The 16151-nt window shown below is 51.7% G+C and overlaps 1 protein-coding gene across 1 annotated transcript; it reads left to right on the top strand.

The window, feature by feature from the left end:
• Positions 1 to 14629: 14629 nt before the first annotated feature.
• On the top strand, positions 14630 to 15550 carry LOC103781908 (grifin-like; the record flags this gene model as incomplete). The annotated part of the gene is given in 3 exon segments (XM_008949635.1): positions 14630 to 14715; positions 14788 to 14946; positions 15382 to 15550. Coding segments are annotated over 3 exon segments (414 nt in total), but the record flags the coding sequence as incomplete, so codon positions are not given.
• Between the last annotated feature and the right edge of the window lie 601 nt (positions 15551 to 16151).

The raw sequence follows: 16151 nt of genomic DNA, 5'->3' as shown, positions 1-16151 counted from the left end.
CAGGGAAAGGGCAGCCCGCTCCTGCTGTTTGGATCTTGTCTCGTCCGACAGGAATGAAGATGCTGAAAGGCTGCCCAGGGCATAGAGGACTGGGGAGGAAAGAAAATAGCTTGCTCTGCTTTCTCTCTTTACTGCAACATTTGTGTTGCTTCCTGGGCTTTCCTCTGCCCTTCCTCCAGCCAGCTGCAGCGTGGCAGAAGCACAGAGCATCCCTCTGCTAGACACAGTATAGCTGGGATAAGTGACCAGCTTAAAGCCAGTGCTGGGAAGAGGTCTCAGCCAAAATGTAAAAATCACCCCTTTCCCCATCACTCGGACTCCTGACAGATTTGCATCCACAGGGCAGGCTGTGTGGCTGACTGCAGTTTGTACCTGTTGGCCCAAAATGCTTCCAACAACCGGCCCCTTTGGCACCTTTAGGTTGCTTCATTTTTGTGACATGCTGTTCTCACAGCACATCCTGGGTCCCTGCAGCTCCTCATTCATTTCCATGGTGGGGTCCTGGATAGTCACACGCCCCAGGAGCCAGAGGATGCTCAGAGCACAGCCACAGCCAGAGTCTGACAGCATCTCTCCTGGAGATGTTACCCTATGCCCTGCAGCCAGGGAAATGTCCTGGTGTCTGCCATCTCAGAAGACAGATTCTGGAAAGGTGCATCCATGAGGTCTGGTGCATTTGGTTGGGTAAGAGCAAGGAGAAGATTCAAAAAGGGGAGTAGCTTCTACTAGCCTGATGGATGAATCAGGAAGCCCAGGCTCCCCGGCAGCACTTTGAAGGTCTTTGCAGCTCCTCTCTGCAGCCCAGGTTGCAGCACTGATTTCAGGAAGATTGATTCAAGATTCTGCAGGCAAATCTCCTCAGCACTGCTCTGTGTCCTTGGGTGGACATCCCCACCTCCATGGGCAGGGGCAGGTTAAACCACAGGCTCGTGGGAGAGAGCTGCATGATGAGAGGTCCTGCTCCCCTGCAGCACCCAGGGAGCCATCACGCCTGCTGGGAGCAGACACGTGGAGCCATCAACAGCATGAAGAGACCACATACAACCATCTTCATCACTGACATTCATTCCCCAGGCATTTAATTGGGGTAAGAGATCAGAAAACATTCTCACATGGCCACAACATTGTCCTGCACACCAGAGTGGGGAGCTGGGACAGAGCATTTGGAGAGAGCTGTTCCCCTCGTGCTGGCCACTGCTGGGAAGGACGCAGGTTTTTCCTATTATAGCTTAGTCATGGGACTAATAAAGGCTCTTTAATCATTGTTTGTCACTTGTGTGCATACACACACACAAAGGCATGTTGGAGCTCAAGTGTGGAGGGAGTCAGCACCTGGCCAAGTCATTACTAGCCACTAATTTATTTCTAATCTGATGCAAGGAGGAAAAAAAAAAAAGGTAAAACACAAACTGCTGCCAGGAGAACTCAGCCCACGTGGGAGGAAAGACTGCCATGGAGTGGAGAGGGAAACTGAGGCAGAAGAGGGTGCAAACCTCACTGCACACAAGCGGGATGGCCCAGTGGGGTGCAGCAGGGAGCTCAGAGGGGGGTCCCAGGGTGTGTCATCAGGCTGAGGTGTGGATGGGGTGCAGGGGACATGACATGTCCATGTGCTGTTTCCTCCTGCAGGGGATGGAAATCAACCTTTCAATGAAACCCAGTTCCCTGGTACAAACTCAGCTGCCCCTGGGGATCCCTGACACAGACCTTCCCAGGTGTGCCTGAGCTGGGCTCAGATCTGCCTGGGTTTTACTTAAAACCTGTGTCCAGACTATCAAGCTTAGTGGAAAGTGAAGCTGCTTAGACCCCCTCCCCCTCCCGGCCCAGATGCAGGGTCCCAACCTCTTTATTTCAGACATCCTGTCAGTAAGGCTGGCTGCAATAAAAGCTTATCAACCCATAAAACACACCCTCCCAACCCCATATTCCCGGGGCAAGGCTGAGATAAGGGGTTCAAACACAGGAAACCACAGGGAAAGCTCAGCAGCAAAGGCATTTTAGGGAGGTCCTGCCTAAACAATGGCCTGTCTGTACATCAAACAAGGGACAGAGCAGCTGGTACCCACCCCATGGGCATGCTGCACATGTGTCTGGGGGGCACGATGGAGACAGGACAGGGTTTTGCCCAGCACTGTGCCAAGCAGTGTCCCAGAGGTGATACACTTGGGTCAGCATCCTCGTTTGAGCTTTTAATTCCACAAGGATTTGGTCCAGGGGCACCAGAGTCAGTGCAGTTGGTGGTGATGGTGGCTGCTGAGTGTGGGACTGAGCGAGGCAAGGAGATTACCTAAGGGAATCACAGCTGGCAGAGTCCAGGAAAACCTTTTCTTTTTCAACTTATTGTGGAATAACAGATAAAGCTCAGTACATGTTACTCAGATATTTGTGAATTCGGGGCTGGTGTGCTTGAATCTGACAGCAGCTTCCTTGTGTCCCTTCTCTGAGCTCAGAAAGATCAGCCCATCTGAAAGGAAAATACTTCAGTGACACGTTTACTTTTTTCACAGCTTGTTTTCTTGCCTGGATGGGAAAGCCTGAGGCCATCAGTGGGGTTTAAATGTTGCCAGCCTGCTGCAGGCTGGCAGGTGGAGGTACCCGCCAAGGCATTCAAGGGTCCCTCACCCTGTCTCCCAAATGCTCCCTGCAGAAGTTAAAAGATTTCATGGCAGTTGGTGTAGGGAGATAGGATGTCTCAGCCCCCATTTAAATATTTCGGATGATCTGAGTGTTCCATCCAGCCCAAAGTTGTGCTCTGTGGTGTTCATCCATCTGATCATATCCTGCTTTTGTCTATCGGCCTGGGAAACCTTCTTCTATCTCAGCCCTAGTTTTTAGGGATACCATGATCCAGCAGCCAAAATGTTTCAATATAAAATGCTAAAATAAATAACACTCAACTCTGTCAGTGTAGGCAAAGTTTCCAGTCCCTGAATCACTTCTGAGGCTCTTTTCCTGGACACTCCCAGCGTGCCACCCTCCTCCTTGGCAAGGGGACACCAGAGCTGGGGACACCCTTCTCCCTGCTCTCACCCACAGCCACAGCCAAGACAACCTCCATCCTCACCCCACCACATCAAGGATGGTGGTTGCCCGGGGACACAGAGTTACTGAAGGACTTTGCAGCCACAAATCGAGGACTCTGGGAGTCTGGATTACCTCTGAAGGACCACAGAAGTATTTTTAGAGGTTGTCCCACTAAAATAAGGCTAAACCCCATGGTTCTGCCATGGCTTTCCCATGCCTTGCTTCCCAGGACAGAGAGGTTGTCCCATCCTATAAATACCTCCTTCTCTTTTTGTTCCTAGGCTCTTTGTGTGGTTGCACTAAAAGAGGCAGCTGTGGCTGGCTCTGGGCTAAGTGATCTGGCTTGGTCTGTAACAGCATTTTACAAATGTTATGGGGAGGGGTTTATTTTTTTTACCAAACAGGTAAAACTGGGGAGGTTCAAGAACAAGTTTCTTTGCAGCCCCACTGGAAAGGTGGCTGGATGACCAGACTCCCCAGGGCAGCTGCATCTGCCAGCCCATAGCCAGCCTTGTTTGCCCTCCCATCGGGTGAGTCCTGATGATTTTGTATCATTAGTGTTTATCAATATATCTAAGCAGAAGATTTCACTCCAGCTCCTTTTGTACCACGGCCAGACACCAAGTCAAACCACACAGCCAAGGCTCTTGCATTGACAAGATCACCTTTATCAGCCTAAATCCTAGCCCTGTAGAAATGAAGTTAGCAGAGATCTATTTTCATCATTTTCTAGGGTTGGCATCAGTTGCACACCCCTCCTTTAATTAACTACATGTTGCTTTGTATTAAAAGCCATCTTAGTATTTCAGCTGTGATGGATGCCAAGCTGGCAGACTCTGAATAACCCAAGGGGCCTCATTGCCCTTTCCAAAATACTGGCTTCTTTCTGGACCTCCTCCAAGCCTGGACACAGGAGCAGATTTTGGGTCTGAGAGACCAAAACACCCACGTTGCCCTTCCCTGCACACTGCCACATCCCTTCACTCAGGTGATGGGCATCAGCAGCCACTGGTGGGACCTCCCTCCTGCCTGGTACCTGAGAAGCAAGGACCCAGAGGCATGTGCTGGTGTGGAAAGGGTCTCCCTGGAATGTTTCCAGCTCTTTTCCTTTGTGAGTGGGGTGAGGTTCTGAACTCAGCTCTTCCCAAGCGCCGCTCTCGAGCATTAATCCAACAGGGTGCCTCTGTTTCCATGACCCTATTTCCACCCTCAGCGTTACACTCCACTCCAGCTCCATGAGCTGTTCCAGATGTTTTGGAAACTCCCTTGCAATTTGGTAAAAGCTCCATAAAAAAAAAAATAAAAATTTCTCTCAGCAGCCTCTAAAGGAGGAGGAGGAGGAGGAGAAGCAGAGGATGTGAGGAGCAGAGCCGTGGTCAGATAATCTCTCCCCAGGCTACAATCCACATCAAGCACAAAGCAGGATTGATGAAGCGCTGAGGCAGGTCAGAGCTACCCCAAGAGTGCTTTTGGAAATGGAGGTTGAAACCCTTCAGCCCCTCTGCTTTCCCATCTGTGGGAGGTTTGCCCCTGACAGCAGCAGCCAGGCATCTCTCTGTGTGCCTGCTCCCCAGCCCCGAGGGGTGGGAAGCCACCATCGGCCATGGCAGGAGCAGGGAAGATGAGTACAGCATGTTCTGGAGCTGCAGCTCTGTCCTCAGGTCCTGAGCACCCCTTGGCTTCCTCTGGAGCTGCTACTGAGATGCAAATGGAGCTTCAACCCCATTTCCCAGAGCTGCTCTGTAAGCAGGAAATTTGCAGCCATAGTGTGGACTGGGTTGAGCAGTTTGTGGATTAAGCTCTTCACAGGGCATGTGGCATCCCCCCTCCCACCTCTTAGTTTACAGTTTACACCCAGTTTACATCCCTTCCTCTTGCTGAATTCTTGCACTAACAAATGCTTCATTTAGAATTCATCCCTTCACCTCATTCTCCATTCACCATTCATTCTTTCACCTCATGAAATTCTCATGCTCTCAGACTATCCATAACTGTATAGAAACAAATTATGCATAAATCCAGCACCAGAAATAGAGAGGGACTGAATCAGCAGCCTGGATTCAGCCTCCACCCAAGTCAGGAGTCACTGGAAGCTAAGCTGGACCTGCCTCCAGACTTTGTGGCTGGAGCCCATCTGCAACTCTAAAAGCCAAAATGAAATAAAGAAGAAACCAAATAACATGGCATGTCCTTGCCTTGACCACAGGCTCCCTGGGGCAGTGACTGCCTTTTTGTTTGTCTCAAGAAGAGCAATTTTACTGTCTGCAAATGAGGAACAGGGTCAGGGAGTCTTGCTCTGGGAAGGGGCAGAGAGGAGAAGAGCTCCCAGGGGTGAACTGGGCTAGTTGCTCCCCCAGCTCTGGAGGAGCAGGCAGCAGTATGGCAAAACCCATGGCTGTAGGGAAGGCTACACTTCCCCTCCTTCATCCCTCAGCACCACTGTGTGCCCCAAAATCTCCCCAAAATATGGTACCTTTGGCTACCATCTCCTTGGCTTCCCCTCGTGTAGTCCCAGGCTCTGGGGTGTGACTGCAAGGCAGCTGTTCCTGGTAGCCAGCCACATACAGTGGCCAGGGAAGAGGATGAAGAGGAGCCAGCAAAGGAGATAGACAGAGGCTAAAGGCACCTTCCAGCCCCTGGGCTGCTCAGGAACCAAGGGGTCTGGTAGGGTGTTTGGTCCTTTCCAGTTGAAACAGTCCCACCCTCGCTCTGGGACACAAGGAGTGGCAGTTTAGTAACTTGAGCTGGTTTGAGCTATCCTGGTCACATCAGGAGACAAACACCTTTGGTTCCCTAAATGGAAGGAGGTTTTTTGTCATCATCGTCATTCTTCTAGTTTCAGTCTTTGTCAGCAGCCCTTCCTCTTCCTCCCTGCTCTCCAAAATAGCAGAAAGCTGCATCCTCCTCCCCAGCTGCCTCTCACATGTTGCTGCAATGCTCAGTGCTTCTCCTCAGCCACCAGCGCTGCACAGCAAAGGTCAGAGCCCATGTGGAGAGGACCAAGAGTCCAAGCTCAGGGGCTTTTGACTTGGTAGCTTGAGGCAAGTGTGTATGGAGCCTTGCTGGTACCCACAGGATGTGTGCCAGGCCCCACCAGGCTGAAAGCACCTTTCACATCCTTCAGCTCCCACACGTCATCCCACCTTCTCCCCGAGGCTGGGATGGGGAGGGGACCCTATATCCCCTCTGAAAACATCACCGACCCGTTATGCCACTGATGCAGCAGGGCAGGTGACAGCCTGGATGCTTCACTGCAACCAGACCAAGAGAAGAAAGCAGTGGTGGTGCAAAGAGTGGGTCAGATGCTCAGACATGCAAGGACATGGTCTGGACCCCAGAGCTGCAAGCCTCACAGTTCCTGAACTCTTTTCCTTCACCAAACCCAGAGTTCCTCCCCGCAAAATACCTCTAAAATCCCTCTAAGGTCCCTGGAGATCTTCTTGGGTTGGAGTATATGTTTCCATCATCAGCTCCAGGAGCCCAGCATGATGCCCATCCTGTTGTGTCCCAGCACTACCCACCACCATCCTGCCTGGAGGCAAAGCTGCTCATCCTGGTTGGAGGCAGTGCTGTGTCCCCGACACATCTTGCCACCCCTGACAGATGGTGGCTCTCTGGGCAAGCTTCCTGGGTTGCCTGCCTGCCAGGAAGGGGCTGTGCTGTCTCTGGGCTTGGTGCATTTTCCTCCTGGGTAAATATTATTTGCAGTTCTGTGTGCCTGGGAAATGTCACCCAGAGCTGGGCTGAGCAGCGAGTTGGAATAGGCTGGAGGATTTGTGACACTGATGGTCTCATCGTTTCCTCATCTTTTGAGCTTTTTCTGCCTCCTCTGGTGCCAGTTGCTATCTGGCCCTACTTCAGGGCTGAGGGGACATCAAACATGGGCATTGGAAGGTTTGTATGATGCCAGCACCTTACTATCACTCCTTTTGTTAATAAATCTCAATTAAAAATGGTGGAAAAACAGAGCTACAGAAATCCTGATGTCTCCAGACCTGAACCATCCTCATGAAGTCTGCCAAGAACCAGCAAGGCTCCAGTCTATGGGATGCATCTGTGTCTGGCCACTCTCTGAACCCCAACACATACCCCAAGCCTGAGGCCACCTCTCTCCTTCCCCTAGCTCCAGGCTTCCCTTTCCTCCACATCTTCTCCAAACCGACCTGCAGGCGTGCAACTGTGGCTCCAACCCACGTGCTGGTCCCTGGGGGAGGAATCCAGGCTTTGATAGGCAGAGCGTGGCCCACCCGTGCTGTGCTCAGGCCTGTTGCCATGAGGTCTCCCTGGCCAAGGAGCTGGCACGAAGCTCTCGGGGGAGAGGATCAGCAGGAGATGGTCGTGCTGCTGCTTGTGTGCACAGCCCAGCACAGGAGCCGAGCATGCTGCCAAGCTGCAGCCCCTCCAGTGATGTGCCTCCCCCTCCCTTTGTGTTTTGGGGCAGTAAATCATTCAACGTGGAACAAGAGCTGCTCAGACTGAGGAAACCTGGCCCTCAGAGACTCACCTCACCTGGGAAGCCTCTGGGAAATGCTTCTGAATTGGCAAGAGTCAGCAGTGAGGCGATGGGGGATAGAGGGGGCTTCAGCAATGCTGACACCCTTCCCCAGGAACCTGGAATTCAACATAAAATTGAGCAGGGAGAGATCACATGTGTCTCCTGTCCTCCTGAGGACCTGTCATTGTTTAAGCTTGAAGCCAGAGACCTCCACAGCACACCCACATGCTGCCTCTGAGGAGCACGGCGAGGCCCAACGCCAGCTCTCTCCTTCCCCATTAATCGAGGTGAAGAGGGAGACAGGTGTCTGCCCAGGGAGTTTTGGAGGTGGTATCACCAAGAGGAAGGATAAGTCAGGTCCCTGCATATACAATGCAACAATTATTTATGGTTGATCAAATACTGGCTCGAGAAGCCCCAGGCAATAAACCACATCCCACGCTGGGTTGTGTGTTTACCTTCTGCCTGCACCTTGCACCATGGAGTGGCAGTGATGGGCGAGGAGCAGCACCAGCCATGCCCCATACCCAGCACCCCTTTACAGCTAGAGCCACTGGTGAGGGCTGAGGGACCTGCTCTGACACAGCTTTGCCACCTTCTCCCTGGGGAACTGAGCAAGGAGCGATGCAGTCGTGGCTCTCCAGGCCTGGCTGGATAACTGCACAGCGGCTCTGAGTACAGACCTGCTGGGAAGTGCTGGCTGCACGAGGGTTGTGTTGCAGCACATGTAGCTGCCCCGAGCCAAGGAAGTAGAGGTAGATACAACCTGAGCTCAGCTGCTTGCTCTGCCTCATGCCTTTCACCTCTGGAGGACCCTGTCTCAGTTGCTGGAGCCCAGCCAAGCCCCGACACCAGTAGCAGCGAGGTGGCAGCAAGCAACGCCTGCTGGGGATGCCCATATAAGAACAAACTCCAGCTCCAGATCATAAACTAAACCCTCCTCTTCCATTTACTCATCTGACCCAGCGGTGCTGGAGCTGATAATGCTGGTTTCCTTTTAAGCGGAGTCGAGTCATAAGTAAAATAAACCAGGCGTGCTTTGTGCTCCCACCGCCTCGCCTTTCATCCCTGCTCCTCAGAGCTGCACAGAGCACCGTCCTGAGCGCCGAGCAGGATCTGTGCCGGGGGCAGCAGCGGCTCCAGGCTCGGCTGCACCCAGCGTGGGGTGGGCTCATCTGCCCCTTGCGCTGGGTGCAACGAGAGGCTGAGAATTTGTGTGGTGGGTCACAGTCACAGCACTGCCCGGGACCAAACCAGGCTCCTTTTCTCACTTACAAGTGTAAAAACAGAATTTCATACCCAGCAGCTCCCCAGACGGCTGCTGGGGGAGAGGATGCGCCCTCCCCCTCCCCAACACCAGTGCCTAACTGGGAGGATGATGGGACGTGTTAAAGAAGCAGCCAAAGAATGGAAGACCTGACAAGGACAATGGCCCCGGCAGCCACCAGTGCCGGAGCTGTTCCCAGCAGCTCATTAGTGGAGCTGACACTCCAACGAGGTGCATGAAGCTCAGTCAACACCAGGCAGCGCGTGCCACGGGGTGTCACCTTCTCCCTGTTTCTCTTGCCACCTTACAGGGTGTGATGTTTTCTTTCCTTGCTCTCCACTGAGCTGCCTTGGGATGTTTAAGCTGGGCAGCTGCAGCGGGCTCCTCCTGCAATGCGTGTGGAGAGGCTGAAGTCTCATTAAAGCCAGCAGAAGAGGTGCAGGCTGCAGAGCTGACCCCAGAGCAGCAGCGGGTATTGCATCAGGCTCCTCTAGAGCTAGATCCGTGTGTGAATTTTTAATTGATAATAATTTCTCAGGGATTTACTTGGAGTCTCCAGCCCTCTTCTGGCCACTCCTGTAAAGCACTGCAGGGGGAGGCTGCAGAAACACAGAGACACCACAGCCTGTTGCACCCAGGTTTGACTCAAAACGGTTGTACCTGTAAATGGAATTTTTCTGTCCAGCACTAGGCCTGGAGAAGCACTCACACTTGTCCATCCCTGGCACGGCCAGGCTCTGGATACTCTTCAGAGACAGCAGTGTTGGAGAGAGATCCCAAGCAGAGCAACGAGGAGCAGGGAGCTGACGCAGAGCCGTAGGTCTGGGGGAAAGGGAATCGGGGTGAGCGGGCAAAGCAGTGTGCCAAAACCCTCCCCGGGCAACACCTTCCCCAGGCAGCACGGCTGGAGCCGAGGGCTGGCTCCTGGCTGCACGGGGGAGTTTTAGGAATTCCCTTGAGGAGCTGAAATGGCTGTGGAGGAGGTATAAAGACTGCCAAGCAGCAGATAAGCAAGTCTGGAGAAGCCTCGCACAGAGGTGTGCTCCGGGGAAATCACAGCTCTTGACTTGGTCTGGTGGGGGAAGGCTCTGGGAGACCCCTCTGGATTTGGGGTAACACAGACTCATTCTCTGAGAAGGAGCTGAGGCTGCCTGGAGCACACAGCCTGTGGGGCTCTGCTGGCACCTGGGCTATTGTTTCATGCTATGGGGTTTTTTTTTCTGCAAAGCTATTGTCCTAAAACAAAGAGGATGGGGGTTTAGGAAAGCCAATGAGCTCTGGCTCCAGAGGTGGAGGAAAAGGCCCGAGTCCTTGGTCTGGGGGGGAGTCATGGTGCTCTCCCCAGACAGGTAGTGGCTGGTGGTTGGATGGGGATGCTCAAAGCAAGGAAAAGCGAGGGTCTTTGCAATGACATCATTCATAACTTCCCCAGGCTGTGCCCAGCCTTGCTGGTGGTTAGAGCCCACCACCAAAAATACATCATTTCTTAGCTTAATCTTAAATTATTCCATAAGACTGCGAGTCTGGAGGCCCCTGGACTAATCCCACAAGAGTTAGCCAAGGACAATTCCAAGGGGAGCCTGACTCTGGCTGCATCCCTGTGGCCACAACCCCCTTAGCACAGCCATCAGGTACCAAGGCAGCTTTGCACACGTGAGACCACTGGCCACGTGTGGCTGTGGGGCAGGAGCACTGGGCTGCCTTGTTTGCATTGGTATGTTGGTATATGGGACAATACATCCCAGCGTGTGGAGAGTACTCCTGGAGCAATATCCAAAGGCACCACTCACAGCAGGGCTTGGCCGAATTAATCCTGGGATGGATGCTTCTTTTTGCAGAAGCTCAGAGTAAAGCCTGAGCAGGTGTCACCTGACAGAGCATCACCCCGAGAAAATCAGCGTGTGGTGTGGAGAGGCCAGCACTGTCGTCAGGTCCTGCGAGTCCAGGATGGGCGTTTGGAGACCTCTAGAGACTGCTGGAAATAATCGCAGGTCCAGACACGCTGCCGGTGTAGCTGAGAGGAGCCTTGTGTGGAAATCCCCGTGGGAAGCACGCTGCCGGGCTCCTCACTGAGCGTTTCTGCCACTTGTGAACAGCAGGGAAAAGTTTGGGACAAACGACCAAGAGCAAGATGTAGATAACAGCTCAAGGAAAGGTGCAAACTCTGATGCTTTTATGGCCAAATGGTTGGCAAATGCAGCTCTGCTGATGCATCCCCTGCAGTTCACCAAGTCATCAGTTCAGCATCTCCTTTCCTGCACTAGAATCCCTCCACCTCAGATTGTATCTGTCTTTTCTGTAACCCAGTGGCACATAATGTGCTTGATGTTGTTTCTCCATCCATCACCAAAGAGAGGGGAAAGTTATGGCATTAAGAGCTAACTGCCAACAACATGTTGGAGCTGCCTCCAGCATCTGAAATTCTAAACAAATTTCCAGTCCCTTCCTCCTTGCTAAACAGACAGATGTTACCATGGCTTCTGAGCAGTGCCACAACAGGCAGAAGGCAAATAAAGCTGCACCTGTAAGCCAGTCTGTATTTAGGCCCCATTTACTGAGGAAACACATTTGCATCTTTCCCCAGCAACCTTTCTTGCTCTCACTGAAATACCAACAGAAAGCAGAGCCTTGAACATGGGGCAGGGCTGAGCACCTCAGGGGCTGCTCTCCTCAAAACCAGAGCAATCTACATCCCCCTGCCATCATCAAGAGCCCTCCCATCTCTCTAAACATGCCTTCACTGGCTTTTTTTGCTCTCCCACAGGGGAGCCCTGTGGCTCCCAGTGCTGCTTGGCCAGATGCAGGGTTTTGCAGCAGCAAAGCAAATCCCATGCCTCTTCTGGTGATGGCACCAGCAGAGGTTGTGGTGGGAGCTGGAATGAGGCTGGGCATGGCCAGGACATCACCCTGCCAGGACAGGCTGTGTGCACAGATTTGTTTCAAGCACCTAGTTTTACCAGACAAAATAAAAGGCTTCAGCAACTTCTCTAGAAGTCAGGAGCCATGCTGGTTCCTGCACCAGCTGGCTCAGATGGAGCCCTGGGTGCAGAAGAGAGCCACTATTTGTCCCACCATGGCTTTCATGGCAAGCTCCTCTTCTATCCCACTGCACCCCAACCTGCCCTGCGGTGCTTGAGCCTTCCCCAGTCCACTGATTGGATTAGCATAATAATTATAAACTTGGCACACTTATTTAGCTTGCAGATCACTCTGTTCCTACGTGCAGGACTGCAGCACTCTCTGGTTCTCTCACTGCCACGGTGGGCGTGTCAGAAGCAGCCCCTTCTCCCCACAGTCCCTTACTTGGCTGGCAGGAGAAACAAGCAGGGAGGGATAATTTGGGGGGTGAAAACACAACTTTGGGTTCAGGCCATAAATAGGAGGGATGTACAGCTGGGCAGATTGGAGAGGCCAAGGTCCAGCATCCTCCAGCAGCCCAAAGAGGCATGGCTGGTATGGCCCTGGCCCTGCCACCACCACTTCGGGACCTCTGCCACTGGCTCCTGAGGAGCCAGGAGATGAGTGAGGAGACCACATCAGGGCTTGGCTTCATAAGGCTCAGTTTTGTAGGAGTCCAAATGGGCAAACCCCAGCCTGGGACTTGACTTTTTCAGCCCCAAGAGAGACTGTTGGCTTCTATGTCTGTTGGATTGCATTTTTAATCATCTGCCAAGGGCACCAGATCCTGGGATAGTAGCTCACATTCTGCTTATCTGCTGGAAATAAAATAAACACATTAAATAACATAATCACTGTGGCCCATACAGCGAGGGGGTTTTAACCACGAGAGCCATGGATTCCTGTAGGACCAAGCAGGGATCATCACATCCTCCTGTGTGGGCAGGGATGGGACCAGCATCTGGTTTTAATGCTTCTACCCTGGGAAGAGGGGGGATGGAGGGGGCACAGCCATCCCTCCATCCCTGGCTTGGCTTCACCCAGCCATAGGTTAGCACATGCTGACTGTCAGTAGGAAAGCCCCCATCACTGAACTTCATTCCATCACTACCCTTTCTTCTTGGTGCCTTTCCATGACAGGAAATATCAGACAAAGGCTCCTTCACCTGCTCCCAAATCCCTGCATTGTCCCCAGCAGGGAGGGGAAGCACGGCCCTGAGCTCAGCAGAGCTGCCCTGACAGCAGCTCCTCTGGCTTGGGAGGGTAGAGCTGAGATCAAAACACAGCCCATGCTTTAGCAGAGGAGCTCTGGGCTGTGCTGTCCATCTCCAGTGGGACAGCTGGCAGCAGAGAGGGAATTGTGTTTCCTGTGTATGTGGTGTGTCCTTTGCTGGGGTGGTTGTAATGATGACAAGCTAAAGGTGGAAGCAAGGCTGACCTGGGTGCTGCCATCACCACTCGCTGTTTGAGACTGAACCATCAGCACTCTGTGGTCACAAGGGGAACACTGGTGTGCTCGGAGCCTTTGAATCATAGAATAGTTTGGGTTGGAAGGGACCTTAAAGATCATATAGTTCCAACTCCCCTACCATGGGAAGGGGCACCTCCCACTAGACCAGGTTGCTCAAAGCCCCACCCAACCTGGTCTTGAACACCTCCAGTGATGGAGCATCCACAACCTCTCTGGGGAACCTGTTCCAGTGTCTCAACGCCCTCATAGTGGAGAACTTCTTCCTAATTTCTAATCTATATCTACCCTCTTCTAGTCTGAAGCCATTACCCCTTATCTTACGAATTCAATCCCTTGTAAAAAGTCCCTCCCCAGCTTTCTTGTAGGCCCCTTTCAGATACTGGGAGGCTGCAATAAGATCTTCCCAGAGCCTTCTCTTTCCCAAGCTGAACAACGTCACCTTTCTCAGCCTGCCCTCGTAGGAGAAGTGTTCCAGCCCTCATGCAATGTTCAGGTTCCCATGCAATGTTCAGGTTCCCAAAGCTGCTCAGCAACAGTAGCCAGGCACAACAGCATGAGGTTGGTCATCATCATACCTCAACTCCTGTCCAAAAACATGCATATCCCAAAAATGCAATGGAAATGGGAAACCATGCCAGAGAAAGAAAGAGGGGAGTGAAAGGGCTGAACTATAGGGAGGGAAAGCAAGGCATGCAGCTGGCAGTGGAGATACCAGGACTGGAGAGATTTTCCCAGTATGGGCAATGAGTTTGAGGCAGGGAGATGCTCAGAAATGCAAGATCATTAGACTGCTAAAAAAAGTGGAGTGAAATGGCAAGCAGTTATTAAAATGCATTATTTAATAAAATTATGAATTATTCAAAAGGAAGATTTTCCAGCTTGTTTTATGCAAGTTTAACCTTGGAGATGAGGGGAGCAGGTAGAACAGGGGATCAGGCAGGAGCTCGTGGGAAGAGTCACCCACATAACGCTGGATGAGGACAGGCTGGATGCCACCTTACCCCCTTTCCTTGATCAGCCCTTGTCTTTCACGCCCTGCTTCAAAGCACCACAAAGTTTTCTGCTTCAGATTTTGTGTTGCCCAGGCAGGGAGATGGAGCAGAGTGTCTGTGTCCTGCTGGAAATGAAGGCATTCAGGTTCTTTAATAAGAGATCTGGCATTTTCCTCTAAATTGATACACAATGAACTCACTACGACGTCCAGCTGCTGAGGTGAGATTTGCTGCCCCTGAGGTCTTTTATAAAGAGCTGGGTGAGATCATGGAGGGAAAAAAAAAAAAAAAAAAAAACAAAAATAAAATAACCTAAATCCCTGAGTTTATTTAGGAGTGAGACAAAAGCAAGGGCACGGAGTGTGGCTGCATGGGAAGGAGGGGGAAAGGAGAAGAGGGTGAGAAAGATGGAGACACATAAGAGATGAGCAGGGCCATGCACCTCTCCAATCTTGCCATGCCTCACTGTGGCCTCCTCACAGCAGTTTGAAGCCTGGTACCCAGAGGGAATGTGTCCCAGGTGGAGCATCGTGGTCAAGGGTGAGACCAGTTCCAGTACAAGCCCAGAGTCCACTCCCAGCTCTCGAGCTACCAGCATCACTCCACCACTCCCCATCACTACTTGCTCTCACTATTTTAGGATTTAAATTAATTTTCTCTGTGATCGTGGAGATCAAATCACTCTCCACTTTAACCCTCACTTCCCCAGCTCCAGAATCTTCTGCAGCTCCTTCCTTGCCAAGCACTGGGGGAAGGAAGAAGTTAATAAGACCTTTCCCTTTGAAAGCAAGGAGCCATTCCAGATAACCCTGTGTCACCCCACCAGTCTCCTCAGCTGGGGCAGGTGACCTCCTCATGGATCCAGCCCTGTCTTTCCTGGCAACACCACACTCAATAATACCCCCTCTGGCTGTCTCCTGATAGTATTGCTGTGGTACCCCAATTTGCTGCTGGTTTACACCCAGCTCTGGCACAGACACGCAGAGCTCCAGTCATAATCCCTGGGTGCTGCATTTGTTTTCAGTTTGGGCTTTGCACTATCACCAGTTTCTGTTATCATTAAGAATTAAATTATTCCCTCCTTTTGCCCACAGTTGGGCTGAGCAGTGCATGTGTTGGCTCTGGGAGGGTTTGAAGGGGGTGGTAGGTGTGTGTGTCCAGAGCCAGGCACTCACAGGACAGCAGCACAGCCCAGTGAGGAAGCGTGGCTGCATGGTGAACCTAACATGGTCTCTCAGGTTGAAATCTATTCTGACCAAGACTATTTCCACATTTTCATCAATAAAAGCAAAATCCTGCAGTAGAAGCATCAGCAGAAGCAGCTTTCTACCACCACCAAGCTGCAGATTCTCAATGATATTGCCATTTCTTCAGTGGAAATCACCAAACGAGGCCTTTGCTAGAGACTGGAGCTGAAAGTCTCACAGACCATACTTTGTTAAGCTCTTGATCCAGCTAGAGACCATCTCCTCCCCTTCTCCACCCATCACATGCCATCACCAGCCAGGGAGATGGCTACATGTGTCCTCACAGTGGAAGAGATGGTCATTCCCATTCAGCCCGAGCCCTGCCAACTCCAGGCTTGTTAGCCTCCAAGAGTGATGTATTGGGTCAGAAAAGGGTAAAAGCTTAGAGATGCATAAAAGTACATGGTCCATTCATCACACACCAGAAATGCAGCTGAACTCCAACAAAAGGATCTGAGGAAATCAGGATCTAGAAATTCTGATAAGTTCAGAATGAACAAAGCACCATTATTCCTGTAGACAGTCTCTGGCTTTTCTCTTCACTCAACTTTGTTTTCTTTTCTCTTCTGTTTCAAAACCTACACACCACTTGTCCCTTGCATCTTCTTCTCTTTTCCACCCCCTTTCTTGGAGCACAACACATCTCCAGCTCCTTGAGCAGGCCACAGAAGGCTAAAAGATATTAATTCTACTTTGTTTTAATTACACGCATCATAAGAAGCATAATGTCACAGTGTTAAATCTGAACAGGAACTCA

Source organism: Merops nubicus, unplaced genomic scaffold, assembly GCF_000691845.1.
Source record: "Merops nubicus isolate BGI_N331 unplaced genomic scaffold, ASM69184v1 scaffold31201, whole genome shotgun sequence".
Taxonomy (NCBI): domain Eukaryota; kingdom Metazoa; phylum Chordata; class Aves; order Coraciiformes; family Meropidae; genus Merops; species Merops nubicus.
This window is presented reverse-complemented; position numbering and strand designations above follow the sequence as displayed.